Raw genomic sequence first — 16,262 nt, forward strand, 5'->3', positions numbered from 1 at the left:
TTTGGTACCCATTCACTTGCATTGTGAGGACCTACAGAGCTTAAATATTATTCTAAAAAGCTTCATTTGTGTTCAGTAGAAGAAAGAAAGTCTTAAATATCTGGGATGGCATGAGGGTAAGTAAATGATGAGAGAATATTTTAATTTTTGGTTGAATTATCTCTTTAAGCGACCATTTTTTTTTTTCTAGTAGTGACCTCATCTAACCTTTCAGGGGGTTGTTGCTTTAAAGGAATATTCCGGGTTCAATTGAAGTTAAGCTCAATTGACAGCATTTGTGGCATAATTTTGATTACCACAAAAATAAATTTTGACTTGCCCCTCCTTTTTTGTAAAAAAATGTACAAATCTGGGTTCCTTTGACATACAATGGAAGTGAACGGGGCCAATCTGTAAACATTAGACATAAACAATATGCGTATTAACATGATTTTAGTGTGATAAAATCGCTAATATACCTTTTCTGTGTAAAATTATAGCCAATTTTACAACTTTGTTGTCATGATGATGTAATGTCAACAAACCCTTAAACGACTGTTTTTAAAAATGACGATTTAAACAATTTTACAGGTCAAATAATACATACGTTTTAACAGATGAATTAATGTAAGTGCTTTTATAAAATTATAAGCTTCACATTTCACCCTTTAAACCCTCCAAAAATTGGCCCCATTCACTTCCATTGTAAGTGCCACACTGTAACCTCGATTTTTGCTTTTTTAAAGAAAAGGAAGGATGAGTCTAAATTATTTTTTGTGGTAATCAACATTATGCCACAAATGCTGTCGATTGAGCTTAACTTGTATTAAACCCAAAATATTCCTTTAATGCTACTGTGTTCAGGTGCTACGTTTTGACATTTCTTTCCTCAAGACTATATACAGTCCTTTATATGGTTAATAGAAATTTACTTTAATCCAAGAGATTAGGTTTACAGTACACTGTCTTGTAATACAAACTGTTTCATTCCCCATCACGTATTCACTTAAGTGTGCTCATAAAATATGACGTTGTTAATAAATGAAAATAGACAGTAAAATTATGCATTATTAGCAGACAGGAAAAAATATCAAATAAACAGATAAAAACATTTAAAGGACTAGACAATGTGAAAAGCAGGCTTTACACTTGAAACACTAAAAAAATTACAGACTTGTAACATTTTAAAATGAGTATGGTTATAGTGCCTGAAGGCACTATTGCTACGTCTTGTATCTTATGCATGAAATCTGTAATTCTGTGTAGCAGAGAAATATGAATAGAGGAGCATTCTCTATAAATAATAAACTTAAGTTTAAAGCTACAATATCTATTTTGTAGAGAGCAATAAAAAACAATGCAGATGTCTACATTTGCAACTGTGTTAGGTAAGATAAGGTCACATGAAATATTAAAAAAAAACATTGCGTGTTTAAAGTCGGGATGCTGTTCCAGAATTGATTTTGATAGAGTTAGAGTTCTTGGCCTTCCCATCATCATCTGTGTTGTGGGTGATGAGCGCGGGGGAGGGACTGGAGTGTCGCTGACGACGCATGAACGGGAACACACTGGACATACAAACACACACTGATAAGATGTCTCTACACTTGCAGACTGATCAATACATATTTAAGTAAACATGATTCATGTTTACCTTTTCTTGGCCTCCTGTGGTACTATGGCTTGAGCTAATAAATTTTTATAGAGCTCTGACTTGAGATAACGTGGGTATGAATCCTAAATAAATAAACAAAGTAGATTTGTTATTGTGCTTATGGCCTGAAATTATTACCTGGGAACAATAGGAACATTGTTTTTCTGTATTTATTTGATTCAATTATTCATTGTATAAATGGAATAGTTCACCAATAGTTTCAATAGATTAAAAAATTCTTTCCTCATTTACTCACCCTCATTTTGCTCCAAACTCACATGACCTTTTTCTTTTGTGGAACACAAAAGGAGTTTAGGAGGAATGTTGATGCTGCTCTTTTCCATACAACAAAAACATTTGGTGACCAGGGGCTGTCAAGCTCCAGATAGGACAAAAAAGCACCATAAAAGTACCATTCAAGTAGTCCATATGACTCATGCAGTATATTTAAACTCTTCTGAAGCCAATTGTTCACTTTATGTGAGGAACATACCAAAATTTAGACCATTATTTACTGATAATCTTCCCTTTGTGCTTCTGCAAATTCAAACTTGTATTCTTTCATTGTATGTACAGTAAGAAGTGTGAACATTCTGCTAAACATCTGCTGCGTGTTCCACAGGAAAAAGAAAGTCAAACAGGTTTGGAACAATATGAGGGTGAGTAAATGATCACAGAATTTTCATTTTTGTTTGAACTCCAAAAGTTTCCTTTAAATGAACACAAACTTAAACTTCGTACCTTTTTCATGAGGAAGTAAATGTGCATCTGAGCATCGTCCAGGACAAAACGATGAGGATTCTTGAGTCCTTCCAGGGTTTTTTCCATAGTCTTGCTGTCAATATTCACCCAGCGACTTGCACCAGGGGCCAGAAACTGCCTGATTATAATGAAAATGAATATTGTACTTGCTTGTTTTGATTACTTAAAATTTAAGGCGTATAAGTAAAAAAAAAAAAAGAAACAACAAAAAAAAGATTATCATAGCATCCAAAAACATCTCCAAGTGTCCAAAAGCCTCTCCAAACAAATAAAACATAATAAAAAGAACTAATTACACATGCAAATACAACAATGACTAAAGGTATGCTCTCTCTCCAAAACATGCAGGCATGAGTAACGAAATCTCATTTAGTTTCATTCTGGGTCATTTGAGCCATTATTGATTCTGTGTCATGTACTTTCCACCATCTCCTAGTGGCTATATGTAATTAGAGTGAACAATCCTCTCTGCCCATATTTGGATGACTTCCACCTCTGGTTTCAGCAATCTGAATCCTAATACAATTGGTTTAGTGTTGCTGGACAACATACTACATTTTCCGATGGAATCATCTGATCCAGGAAAGCTAATGTGATTTTAGCCAGATAGCACATTGTGTGCTGTGTGCACATTGTGCTTCATGTGGATTATCTAATGATCATTGCATCTGATTACATTTTGTGTGGGCTTGTTTTAAAGATAATCGTCTCCTCTAAGTTATGGTATGTGATATTTTATGTTTTGTTTGTTTTTCATGAAGTTATAAGCGAAAACGTGACAAAAGCAACACCTATTTACATGTAACAGGTATGTCAAAGATATATACTTAGCTAATACTCACTATATATTTGTCCATGAGTAAAACAAATAGGCTGGTTGTATTCTACTCTTTGAGAGCTTTCCAACGACATATGGCACATGGCTATTTCATCAGTTTGATGTTTTACCGATTACAATAATACAGTATGTGCAGTGCAAAATTATTAATAAATTATCAAAACAGAACACTTCTGATTTTTCTGCATATTTCAAAGCACTTGTTCAGATGTGGTCATAATGCCTACATGCATTGTAGAGTACAGCTTCTAAGCTTTAAAAAGATACCTATTTCGTGTTGAACAAGACTGTAGTTAGTAACATTTTTATAATTAATTTGTTCTCTTAAACGGTTAAAAAAGCATAGGCATTATGCATCAACTTCCCACTACTAAAGGCACACAGAAGTGAACATGGTATATTAGAGTAGTTCAAATGTGTAAAATACATTGTAACATGGATGAATTGTAAAGTCGTACTTGTAAACCTCTTCCACTTTCTCAGGGATTTTTGAGGTCTCGCCGTGACGTACGTCCTCACAGGCCTGCCAGAAACACAAGTTCTCCGCTGATAACAAGAGAGAAAGTAAGCACCATGAAAAAGAGAAAGAACAAGAGCATGAGAGGGAAGGAATGAGAGAGAGAGGGAATGAGGGAGAGAGAAATGTGAAAAGATGTTACATTATTGATACATGCAGAGTGTGCAGCAGGATAAAAATGGGATGAGCTCCCATTAAACTTCAAAATCAGTACAGAGGGGAAAGATGGTTCTGGGCTCCTGTTCAGAATTGGGTTGAAATCACAGACAACTGGGACCCACTTAATATTAGGTGTCTTTAACAACTATGTACTTAAGCATTTGATACAATGTACATATGTGTTGTTGCATTGCACTTTCAATTAAATTATCTGCATTTAATTACATCTGTAGTTACACTGTTAACCTTACCTCTAATCCTAAATGTAACCTACCCCAACCCCCACTCCTAACCTAAACCATAACCCTAACCCTAAACCTACCTATACATCAACCTCAGTTGTAAAAAATAATAGCATGTAGTTACACAATAAGTACATTGTATTGTATTTACTTTAATGATAGTACATAGTAGTTAAATACACCTAATATGTACTATGGTATTACAGTACCATTTTTTTTTATGAATATGTTAATAATTCAGTGTCATTGTATATTATGTATGAAAGTACTGTGGTATTAACACTTTATACCATCACTGTGCCACAGTACTTTTTGTGAAGGTTATTATGATACAACTGCACAATTGACTGTTCATAGAATACATGACCTCAAACGGTATTTTTAACAGACCATATCTTGAATAACAGTGTGTGTGTGTGTGTGTGTGTGTGTGTGTGTGTATATATATATATATATATATATATATATATATATATATATATATATACACAGTATATACATACCGCTGAATTCTTTCTCCAGATAAATCAGAAGCTCTTTTCTGCCCAACTGATCGTTCAGCAGCTCCATGAAACTAAAGCTCCAGCGCTCCACACGAAGTTTAGTCGGCACAGCAACCCTGTTTCAGGAAAACACATAGTTATACAGAGGAATTCCTTACTGACCTTCGAGTTCAAACAGGTCGTTTTGCATATTTATTTATGCCACTTGCATATTTATTTTTTAGGAGTTTAAAATGTTTAAAGGTACATTCTGCAATTGTACCCATTTATGCCATAAACAAGCTATATTTTAGAGTCATAAGTAGAGTCATAATTACCCATATAAAACTCGCCAACACGGTGCTAGAGTGTTGTGAATGGTTGCTGAAGGAGCTGCTAAGTGGTTACTTAGAAGTTCTGGGTGGGTGCTAAGGTATTCTGGGTGTTTGCTAGGTGCTTACTGGCCAAAATAAGAAAAAGAGCACATTCACATGTCTCTATTCTGGTTCCTAGATTTGGCTCAGTCCCTCCTTTTTTCAGTGTTTTACTGTTCACGAGGCCAAAAAAACTTAAATCCGAACACTTAGAAAAGAAATAGCACACCTCTACTCAATAAGCAGCATTATTTAAGGTATTATTCATAGCTGTCATTCATGAGCTATCATTTTCGTAGCACAAATGGTTTATGCAACAAGGTTTAAAGGAATATTCCAGGTTCTATACAACTTCAGCTCAATCGGCAGAATTTGTGGCATAATGTTGATTACCACAAAAAATAATTTAGTCTCGTCCCTCCTTTTCTTCAAAAAAGCAAAAAACGAGGTTACAGTGAGGCACTTACAATGGAAGTGAATGGGGCCAAATTTTGGAGGGTTTAAAGGCAAAAATGTGAAGCTTATAATTTTATAAAAGCACTTACATTAATTGTTCTGTAAAAATCATGTTTTATTAGAGCTATTTTTACAGTCGTTTTAGGGTTTGTTGACATTTCATCGTCATGGCAACGAAGTTGTAAAATTGGCTATAACTTTAGCAAATTTATCACAGAAAAATCATGTTAATATGCATATTTTTTACGTCTTGTGTCTATACATTTAAAACAGTGAGTATTTTAATGTTTACAGATTGGCCCCCATTCACTTCCATCGTAAGTACCTTACTGGAACCTAGATTTTTGCTTTTTTTAAAAGAAAAGCATGGGCAAGTCAAAATTAGTTTTTGTGGTAATCAACATTATGCCACAAAATTGTCTATTGAGCTTAACTTGTTTTGAACCTATAATATTATTTTAATATGTAGAGTTAGAGGTTTTGAACAAAAAAAAAAGGCAACAGTTTTGTTTTGTTTTATATAAAACATTACCAATAGTAACTTATGTGTGTTTATGTTTTTTTGACTCACGTGTCGGTGTTCATGTTCCAAAACAAGACATCATCTGTGATCCAGGGGTTGCTAGGAAGGCATCCTTGCATTATAGGGTCATGTGGTTGGTACTGCTCACAGTACTTAACAAAACTACAAACACACAAACACACACACAAGGCCTTTAGAAAGGTTTATTGTCAGCAGATGTCTATTAAAAAGGAAACCTTTAAGGACATAGTCCATTAGCTATTGCGGAGCAATACACACACAAACACACATTCAGTACCTCTCGAGGCAAATTGAGGACTTGACACGGTTTCTCCCCAGGCCTATCCTGTTGTGTTCAATCTAAAGCCATTTAACATACACACAAACACAAAAACACACTAATGCATGATGTAAACTAAATGTCCTACGTAATTTGGTTGTATACACTGTGCATTACTAAATCCAACACTTATTACGAGACTTAAGTATTACAAAAATTAAGATATAGAAATATTTATGACAATAATAATAAAAGTATAATTATGTATAATTTATATAACATATTAAAAATATATAATATTTTATTTAAATGTATTACTGTTTTAAAACATATTTATACATCATAATAAAAACAGTAATAAAAAGACAAATAATTAACATTCAGATAACTTACTGTACCTCTTTTTTGTAGAATTCTGCATTCTTTTCTGTAATTTAGCAATGACAAAATATCTATTAGGATATCTAACATTTGCATACATTATGAATTTTATGATACTGGCATGAAATGAAAGAGATGAAAGCAGGAAATGAAGCAGCATTCAGCGATTACTTACTTGAATAAGGATGCATGATAAAAAAAAAAGAAAGAAAGAGAAAGAAAGAAAGCTGTAGAAGATGCTTAAACATGTGCGATTCAGCTGTGAATGTTTGTTCATATATTTTTGAAACTTTGCATAATGTGTTGTTTTGGGAGTGTTTAGTTGTGTTGTGGTGGTCAGCTCACTGACCAGTTGTACTCTTGTGTTCATGGTCCGTCTCTCTGGTCCATGATCTAGAATGTCCAGCACTCCAGGCTGAAAAATATTAAACATACTTCAATATAATTAGAGTTTACATTATTCTACATAATATGACATTCTTATATATATATATATATACATGTAACGTAATGCCGTAAACCCTAAAACTACTGTAAAATTTACGGTTTAAACAAATTTACAGCTCAAATAACACGAATTTTAACAGAAGAATTAATGTAAGTGCTTTAATAAAATTATAAACTCTCCTAAAATTGTCCCCAATTCACTTCCATTGTAAGTGCCTCCCTGTAACCTCGATTTTTGCTTACAAAAAAACAGAGAAATTAGTCCAAATATATTTTTGTGGTTATCAACATTATACCATAAATGCTGTCAATTGAGCTTAACTTGTATTAAACCCAGAATATTCCTTTAATTATATTCCATTGTAGTCAATCAGTGTTTGATTTGTGTATTATTTTGTTTTTTGACATTAAAATTATCAAATGTTCCAAACCTTGTTTTTTCCAGCCTTTTAAACTAACCCAAATCCAAGTCATATCTCGCAGGTGGATTTACTCTGTATCCAGACACGCACGCACGCACGCACGCACGCACGCACACACACACACACACATACACACATACACACATACACACACACACACACATACACACACTGGCTGTGTAGGAATTAAATGGTCTCTAAATCCCTCCCAGATTAAATCATCATTTGGATTCCTCATTAAAATGCTCTTGTGCAAGAGCGCTTACACAAACACACACACACACATGCATATGCAGTGTACACTAGTGGCCACTAAAACACACATAGTCACTTAGTAATATTATATCCTCTTAAGTGCTCAGCCAAAAGATGGAACCATTAGAGATACACACACACACACACACAGATGCAAATACATAGCCCTTAACTCTATCCTTCCGGTTTACTTTTTATCATGTTACCTCATTTGTCTAAAAAAATAAAAACAGGCAAAATCAATCCACATATCCTTTGCATTTCCCTCTGTGTGTGTTTGTGTGTGCATTCATGAGTGTGCATTTTGAAGTCACTAATCTGTTCCACTCTATTTCTCCTTTTCTTTTCTAATATTAGCAAGAATCTGCCCTCTCCTCTCGCTCTGTTCCCATTGCTCCTTTTTCCTGCTTTTAACCAACTAGCTGAATATTTTATAAGCAAAGGCTGGATACAGATATGTGGGCACGTGTCGAACTGGCACAGATGCCGCTGCAGTTTAGGCATTGCCCTGCCGCATGATGGGCTAATGCGTTCAGCACACTTTGAAGTCTGTATCACATTTATAAAAGGCTTGGATAAAACGTATGTATGTTCTTATGTAGTTACATGTTAGTGGCATTGAGGGGCTATTGATAATTCTGTAAATGTATAACACACACATTATACATTATCAGCACATTATAGTCATTTGAAGCATTTTACTTACAAAAAAGTACTGTTGCCATGGCACAGCGATGGTTACAGAAGGTAATACCATGGTAATTTGAGATATACCATGGTATTTAGTTCAAAAGTACTATGGTATTGGTTCAGAAACATGGCATTTTCGTGGTAACATGTCCAAAAAAATTAAACATGTATTCTTATGGTACATGTCCAAAAAAACTACCAAATTTGCCAAAAATGGCAATTTGATATAATGAATAACATTGTACTGAATAATTACTGTATACATGTACCATGCTATTTACATGGTACTCCAATGTATTTCAAATACCATAGTATTACCACAGTACATGTGCAAAAACATGGTAATACCATGGTACTTTTTATATATACCATGGTAATGAATGATTAATATATTCATGTACCATGGTATTTAAATGGTACTCAAAGGTACTTCCCTGGTTTTCTTATGTACCGTCCAAAAACATGGTAAAACCATGGCATTTTAATATATACCATGGAACAGGATAATTATTCTATACATGTATCATGGTATTTACATGCTAATCCATGGTATTTCAATTACTACCATGGCATAACCATGGTGCATGTGAAAAAAAAACAAGTAATACCATGGTACCTTTCAGATAGTGTTAGTGTTGTGAATTTATCATGTTGAGTACTCACAGGAGGTCTGTTCACTAGCCAGTACGCTTGTTCTTGACACTCCAACACTATACGATCGGCTTTCCGACGCTGTTTTGATGCCCTTAGCATAAAATTACATAACATGGCCAATTACAAGCATACAGTAAAAATGCCATAACAAAAAAAATAAAAAAATAAATACAACTATTATAGCTGCTTAACTATACATCCTTAACTATACTTTTGGGCAAATTTGTCTTCAGAAGTAAGCTAAATCTGATCAAATATTCCTTTGGGGACATTTGGGACATCCTCAATTTGTGAAAACAATATATTAACTAAATAATTCTTTCTGAAAATTGTAAAAATGCAATGTTTTCTTTTAGGTTTAGGGCTGGGGTGTAGGTTAGGGTTAGTCTATTGTAAATATAATTAGCTTTATGTAAAAAAACATAAAACATTAGAAGTATATGGTATGTCTCTGTTTATATGTATATATGTAGTAAACGTGTGTGTGTGTGTGTGTGTGTGTGTGTGTGTGTGTGTGTGTGTGTTGTGAGGACAGTTACCTAAGCTGCTCTCTTGCCTGCATCACAACAAAGTCCCAGGTGTGGTTGATACGTTTATGTAAAGCATTATAGCACTCCTAGAGAGAGAGAGAGAGAGAGAGAGAGAGAACAACAGATTATTCCATGGTTCCAGGACTACATGAGTCTTACTAGATAGATACTAGAGACTAGTAGTCCCACCTATTAGACTAACTAGGAGGTAGATGTTGTGGATTTGGATAATTACCTTTTCATAGTCAATCAGTTCTCCTTGTTTACGAATGTTCTTCTTGGCCAAGTAGATTGCTAAAACATAACATATAAATAAATAAACGTACATATATTTGTCTGGTTTTCCCCTTCAGGGGATAGTTCACCCAAAAATGAAAATATTCTCTCATCATTTACTGACCCTCATGCCATCCCAGATGTGTTTGACTTTCTTTCTTCTGCTGAACACAAACAAGGATTTTTAGAAGAAAATCTCAGCTCTGTAGGTCCTCACAATGCAAGTGAATGGTAGCCATAGCAAATAAAGGCAGTACAAAAGTAATCCATATGACTCCAGTGGTTAAATCAATATCTTCAGAAGCGATATAATAGGTGTGAGAAACAGATCAATATATAAGTCCTTTTTTTCTATAAATTCTCCTTCCTGCCCAGTAGGTGGCGATATGCACAAGAAATGTGAATCACCAAAAACAAAAAAAAAGAAGAATGTGAAAGTGAATGTGAAAGAGGAGATTGAAAGTAAAAAAGGACTTAAATATTGATCTTTTTCTTACCCACACTTATCATAGCGCTTCTGAAGACATGGATTTAACCACTGGAGATTACATTTATGCAGCATTTATATGCTTTTGGACCTTTAAAGTTTTGGTCACCATTCACTCACATTGTATGGACCTACAGAGCTGAGATATTCTTCTAAAAATCTTTGTTTGTGTTCAGCAGAAGAAAGAAAGTCATACACATCTGGAATGGCATGAGGGTGAGTAAATGATGAGAGAATTATTCTTTTCAACCAAAAATTAGATCAACCTCATGTCGTTCGAAACCAGTATGACTTTCCTTTTTATATGGAACACAAAAGGAGATGTTTTGCATTGTTGTTTGTCACATTCAATGTCATTGGTTCTCACGTGTTCAGTTAGCATGCGCCAAGTTTGACTTTCTACCTTTGTTGTGTGGAGAAGGGCAGCCTGGACATTTAGTAAAACATCTCCTTTTGTGTTTTTACAGAAGAAATAACATCAACAACATGTGGAACAACATGAGGGCATGTAAATGATGACAGGGGGAACTATCCCTTTATTGGGCACTTAGAACTCACCATAGTCTAGCTCTGAAGCAGGCCAGCATGTTGATGTCCAGTAGTATGGTGTCTGATAAAGAAAGAGAGTGAGATTCATTAGATACTGTGTTTGATGATGAAAGTTTAACTTGGAATTATATGCAAATATAATAATGTGTGTGTGCATACCTGAAAACGATATGGTGAATCATCAGATTTCAGAGTAAGGTTTCTGGGCTCTTTTAAAGGGTAGATGTAACCATACTTCACAAGGGTTTGTCCAATGTGCAATGCCTCTAATTAAAAATAAGCAAAAAACAAATGCACGTACTACATACACACCCAGGTACAGTACATACAAAACAAAGCCCACTAAAGCTTTATGAGGACAATCGGGGGGAAAATATAGTGTGCAAATTTTGAAACCAGGAAAAAATATATGGGAATACAAACATTCCAGTCCAACCCTTGACTAGCTGTTCCCTCACTGGAGTGGAGAGATTTGCCAAACTCTTGTTTATGTCAGGCACAGCTGTGTAAAGCACGGCTTGTTTAATAAGGCTTTCAGACCCGCAAAAACCATATGTTCTTTTTATTTGTGACATTTATGTATTTACCTTTAAAATCTTTCACACACCTCACTTAACATTACAGAAATCGAACTTTGTGGCACCAAAGCAACACTAATAAGCAATTCAGTTCCCTTGGGGTTGTGTGTGTGCATGTGTGTATGTTTTGAAGCCCCCCTAAGGACTGCACATGGAGAATAATGTTATCTCCAGAGGCCACAACCTCAAGACACACACACACACACACACACACACACAAACACAGGAAATTGGAAAGCTTAAAAAAAATACACCACAGCAGAGAACATGGAAATTAACCCACACACAGACTAAGACATGCTGTGAGCATTCTTTTACTATTTCCTTTAAATGTATTACCTTTACATTATTATTATATTATGCAGTAAAATAATGAATAGAACTACATTTATACATTTTCTGAAGATATGAGTGGTGCTAGCCTGAGAAAAACTGCCACGATGCTACTCTGTTAAAAGTGCACTGAAATGTTTTTTTAACCTAAAACGTGCTTCATGCATTTTATTTATTTATTTATTTATTTATTTATTTTTGCTTCATGGGGTAACATCCAAATTAACTGATTTTTTACAAGTCAAAAATACATCCCTGAATAAGCCTTAATACAATAGGTTACAACAACAAGATTAATTTAAAGGGATAGTTCACCCAAAAATGAAAATTTCTCTCATCATTTATTCACTTTCATGCCATCCCAGATGTGTATGACTTTCTTTCTTCTGCAGAAAACAAATGAAGATTTTTAGAAGAATATCTCAGCTCTGTTGGTCCTTTCAATGCAAGTGAATGATGGCCAGACCTTTGAAGCTCAAAAAATCACATAAATGCAGCATAAACGTAAACGTCTTCTGAAGTGATGCGATCACTCTGGGTGAAAAATAGATCTATATTTAAGTCCTTTTTACTATAAATCCTCACTTTCAATGTGAAAGTGAAAGTGGAGATTTATAGTAAAAAAAGAACTTAAATATTTATCTGTTTCTCACCTACACTAATTATGTTGCTTCTGAAAACATATATTTAACCACTGGAGTCATATGGATTAATTTTATGCTGCCGTTATGTGATTTTTGGAGCTTGAAAGGTCTGGTCACCATTCACTTGCATTGAAAGGACCTACAGAGCTGATATATTCTCCTAAAAATCTTCATTTGTGTTCAGCAGAAGAAAGAAAGTCATACACATCTGGGATGGCATGAGAGTGAGTAAATTATGAGAAAATTGTTGTTACCACTTTTTACAATGTGTAGGGTGTGATGTCTGGTTGCCATGGCGTTACTATACATTTGCATATACTGTTCATATGGATATTTATAGATATTTACATCTCTTTTTTTATTATACATTTGGTATAAAGTGATCTAAGTACCTATTAAGAGGTTCAAAATGTTATACTCCACTGTACCATCAGTTTAATATGAGAAATAGATACAGTTCACATTACTGTCCTACCTTCATCAGAGATGGAATACTTCTTAATCAGCCATTCAATAATGTCAGTGCCTGTATAAGATTACATATGATTGCAGTTAACAAAAGCAAACACAGACACCAAAAAATATGCTATCTATCTATCTATCTATCTATCCTATAGCAGAACTGACCGCTATCCCTTTTTAGTTAATTTGGGCAAGTTTTCAAAGACCTACTGTTAAATAAATCAGTTATACAAATAGCCTAAACATTTAATTAAGTGTTGACTTTGATTTAGTAGTGACTTTGACTTACATTTCTCTTGTTTGCCAAAAATAGTCATTTGTTCATTCACACGTAGCCCTGTGTCCTCTGAGAAACAGTGCAGGTGCAAAACATGCACAGTTTGACTAATTAATAGCAAGAAAAATGAGCACAGAGGCTAAACCTGCACACAGGAGTCTAATTTCACTGCGCAAGCTTCTATTGATTCACAGTCCTCATGTGCACTCAAGACTTTCCAAGATATGCATAGATACTTAACTGTGAAATGCACACTATTTCCATAATAATAATGAGACGCTATTCTAGTCATGCCTCACCGGTATCTGTAATCATGCCATAACAAGTCAGTGACTGGAAAATAAGCAGAACAGCCACGTCCATTTGGGATTATCAAGAGAGTGTGAGTGATGCTTGAAGTTTAATGCAGTAATGGAAAGAGTGGGGCTCACCAGTCATTGCGTGTGGTATGACTGTAATAAGAAGACGCTGGTTGCGCAGCTTGATGCCCATATCAGGGTCCTGCATGGATATTATCATCCGCTCCATCTGTAAGCAACCAGTGGACATGAAATATCAAGCAGTTACAGCAGTGTCCTGCAGTGTGACATGCTATAGGTAAAGAGGGACAGTTTATGATCATATGTCATTGCTGTTGTTTTAAAATATGACGCTAAATGGTTTAGCCCTTCACACAGTACCATTTTAAATAGAAACATTTCTCAACTAAACTATAGAGGGGAAAAAATGTACCTGCACTCACCCAACTTCATTTTAAACCAACTTAAAGAAAAAAAAAAGATTGTCTAATTGTTATACTTACTGTTTAATGACCCCCATATTACAGTAATTGAGAACTACATGCAACATATGTACTTTAAAACAAATGTCACTCCATGGGACTATTTAAGTGAACCACACAAAGCAAAATGTGATTACAAATGGTAAAAAAAACGTTAAAATATATATATATATATATATATATATATATATATATATATATATATATATATAATACGTTCCTATCCATGCATAGAATAAAGACATAAAACAACCAGGACGCATACCTTAATACATTTTAATTTTACAATTAGAGTAAAATGGGTTTGATTATTTAAGTAGCCTATTGGAAGACAAATTCCATAAATATTTAGGTGATTTAACCTTAAAAAAAAAAGCAGCTAAAGCATAAATTCATAATAAGAGAAATAGCCTATAAAAGTAGGTAAAGCCCTTAGTTAATGTGAAATACAGTATAGAGCATTGTTGTAAATGATATTCAATGTGATTATAATGAAATTATTTGCAACAGAAAAGGTATAAAGCAATGATGTGAGAAAAAAAAGTGTTCCTATACTCTGATTTACAGGGTGAAACTTTTTTTGCAAAAAAAAAAAGAGTCTTTTCTACAGCAGCTCTATAAGATGTACATGAAATTAAACTTTTAGGGTTACCTTGGTCAGGCAGGGCATTTGTTGTCGTTGCACTCCATCCTGACTGAGCGTGTTGATGGTCATGTTCACGGCTCGTCTTGTGCTATGGATGTGAAGTTGAAGCTGGATAGTGATGCTGATGTTTAGAGAGTCTGGTGTCCCGTCAGCGGAGAGGCGGTGGGGTGGCGCTACATTCGAGTACCACATGTGTTAAAATCAGCCGTAAAATAGCGCCACCCAGTGGTGTTTTCAAATATTGGTAGTTGTCAAATATTCTGAATATTTTTAGGTTAACATTTATATGACTGTATTGAGAAAGTGTACATTTAAGGTGCTGTAACTTTTACAGTTTGTACTATTTTGAATCACTTTTTTGCTTTCTTAGCAAGTCATTTACTGTATGTAAACAGTCCTGCAGCGTGACAGTTTTTTAAAATATACCATGTGGTTTGTCGTTAAATATAAGGTCATAAAAATGTATGTATAACAATTATAGAAGAATTAGAAAAAAAATATGTCTGCGATAGAACAATATGTGTTACTAATTTTAGATAAAGTATGAAGCATGTCACACCGCTATCTGAAACAAATTATTATTATCCATTCGATTGTTCAATATATTATGAATTGTACTCTGTCGTCACTTTCCAGCAGTGTGAAAACTGCAGGTGTACACATAATCCATAATAGAACTGTCTTTAGCCTACATGTAGGGGTTACCCATGCTAATAAATAAAGTAGGCCTACAGTGGCCCCCAAAATATCTGGGTAGCACCACCAAACGGAATGGAACGCAACAGTGACTGCCCACTTTTTCAGCCGTCTGGGTTCCAAAAGTATTTTCCCTATTCATTGCTTCCATAGACTTTTAATCAAATCCTTCATAAAAGAGTTGTGAGCCATGAACCAAACCAACCAACTCTGTTTTGAGGCAAAAAAAACTATTTGAAATAAAGTCAAAGTTACAATGCTGTGTACTTACTGTCTTCTATGAAGGTACAAATTCAATCCCATGAAGCATTGCAAATGATGTCATTGAATATATAACTTGTATAAGTATAGAATCAATATATTTTACATTTATTGCAAAATATCCCGATATGTACAAATATATAAGTAGATTAAGGGTGAAGGGAGACCGACTCGATTACGTCATTTACAGTGTGTCATGGAAGCGCGCGGTCGCTCCAAGGCACATTTATAAGTTATCGTTAAAGGTTAAAGGTTTATAAGTTATCGTTGAAAATCAATTCATCTATGGGACAAATGAATGGGATTTTTACTTCAGGAACCAGACTGTTGGGCTCTATTGCAAAAATAACTTTGTATTCAAAACAGCTTTCTGAATACGCCTCCCGTCTGCCATTGGTCAAACAAAGAGATAGTCCCGTTCCCAACTCACGTCATTGGTTTAGAAATGTTGTTGGGGCGAGTATAAGCGGGTCACTCAAAACTAACAGAGTTTTCATAGCGCAACAGAAACACACTGCTTTCAGTTTTCAAGAAAATTAACCTGTGAATGGCTTAATAATAGTTGTCTCTGAATATTGACCTGGGATAGGAGAAAGTATTTTATCACAGAAGTTACATACTTCAGCT

The 16,262-nt window shown here is 34.6% G+C and overlaps 1 protein-coding gene across 1 annotated transcript; it reads right to left on the reverse strand.

Moving 5' to 3' along the window:
* Window positions 1–76: 76 nt before the first annotated feature.
* Window positions 77–14,793, reverse strand: rgs11 (regulator of G protein signaling 11). Its single transcript, XM_051703847.1, has 17 exons — window positions 14,685–14,793; window positions 13,683–13,779; window positions 12,988–13,038; window positions 11,117–11,223; window positions 10,967–11,018; window positions 9,881–9,939; window positions 9,655–9,731; window positions 9,125–9,206; window positions 6,997–7,062; window positions 6,665–6,688; window positions 6,285–6,346; window positions 6,035–6,148; window positions 4,655–4,770; window positions 3,692–3,779; window positions 2,375–2,513; window positions 1,634–1,716; window positions 77–1,547 (listed from the first exon to the last, which is right to left on the reverse strand). The coding sequence occupies exons 1-17, from the start codon at window positions 14,745–14,747 to the stop codon at window positions 1,412–1,414; spliced, it is 1,416 nt and encodes a 471-aa protein (XP_051559807.1). The 5' UTR covers window positions 14,748–14,793; the 3' UTR covers window positions 77–1,411.
* Window positions 14,794–16,262: the final 1,469 nt, after the last annotated feature.

This window comes from Myxocyprinus asiaticus, chromosome 7, assembly GCF_019703515.2.
Source record: "Myxocyprinus asiaticus isolate MX2 ecotype Aquarium Trade chromosome 7, UBuf_Myxa_2, whole genome shotgun sequence".
Lineage (NCBI taxonomy): Eukaryota > Metazoa > Chordata > Actinopteri > Cypriniformes > Catostomidae > Myxocyprinus > Myxocyprinus asiaticus.

What these genes read in the sequence shown, in the direction of transcription:
- rgs11 (XM_051703847.1), bottom strand. Translation starts at nt 14,747, where the DNA reads ATGACCATCAACACGCTCAGTCAGGATGGAGTGCAACGACAACAAATG. An exon ending in AACTGATTGACTATGAAAAG is followed by an intron (nt 9,732 to 9,880) that starts GTAATTATCCAA and finishes CTCTCTCTCTAG; the next exon opens with GAGTGCTATAATGCTTTACA. An exon ending in GGCTAGTGAACAGACCTCCT is followed by an intron (nt 7,063 to 9,124) that starts GTGAGTACTCAA and finishes AATATTTTTCAG; the next exon opens with CCTGGAGTGCTGGACATTCT.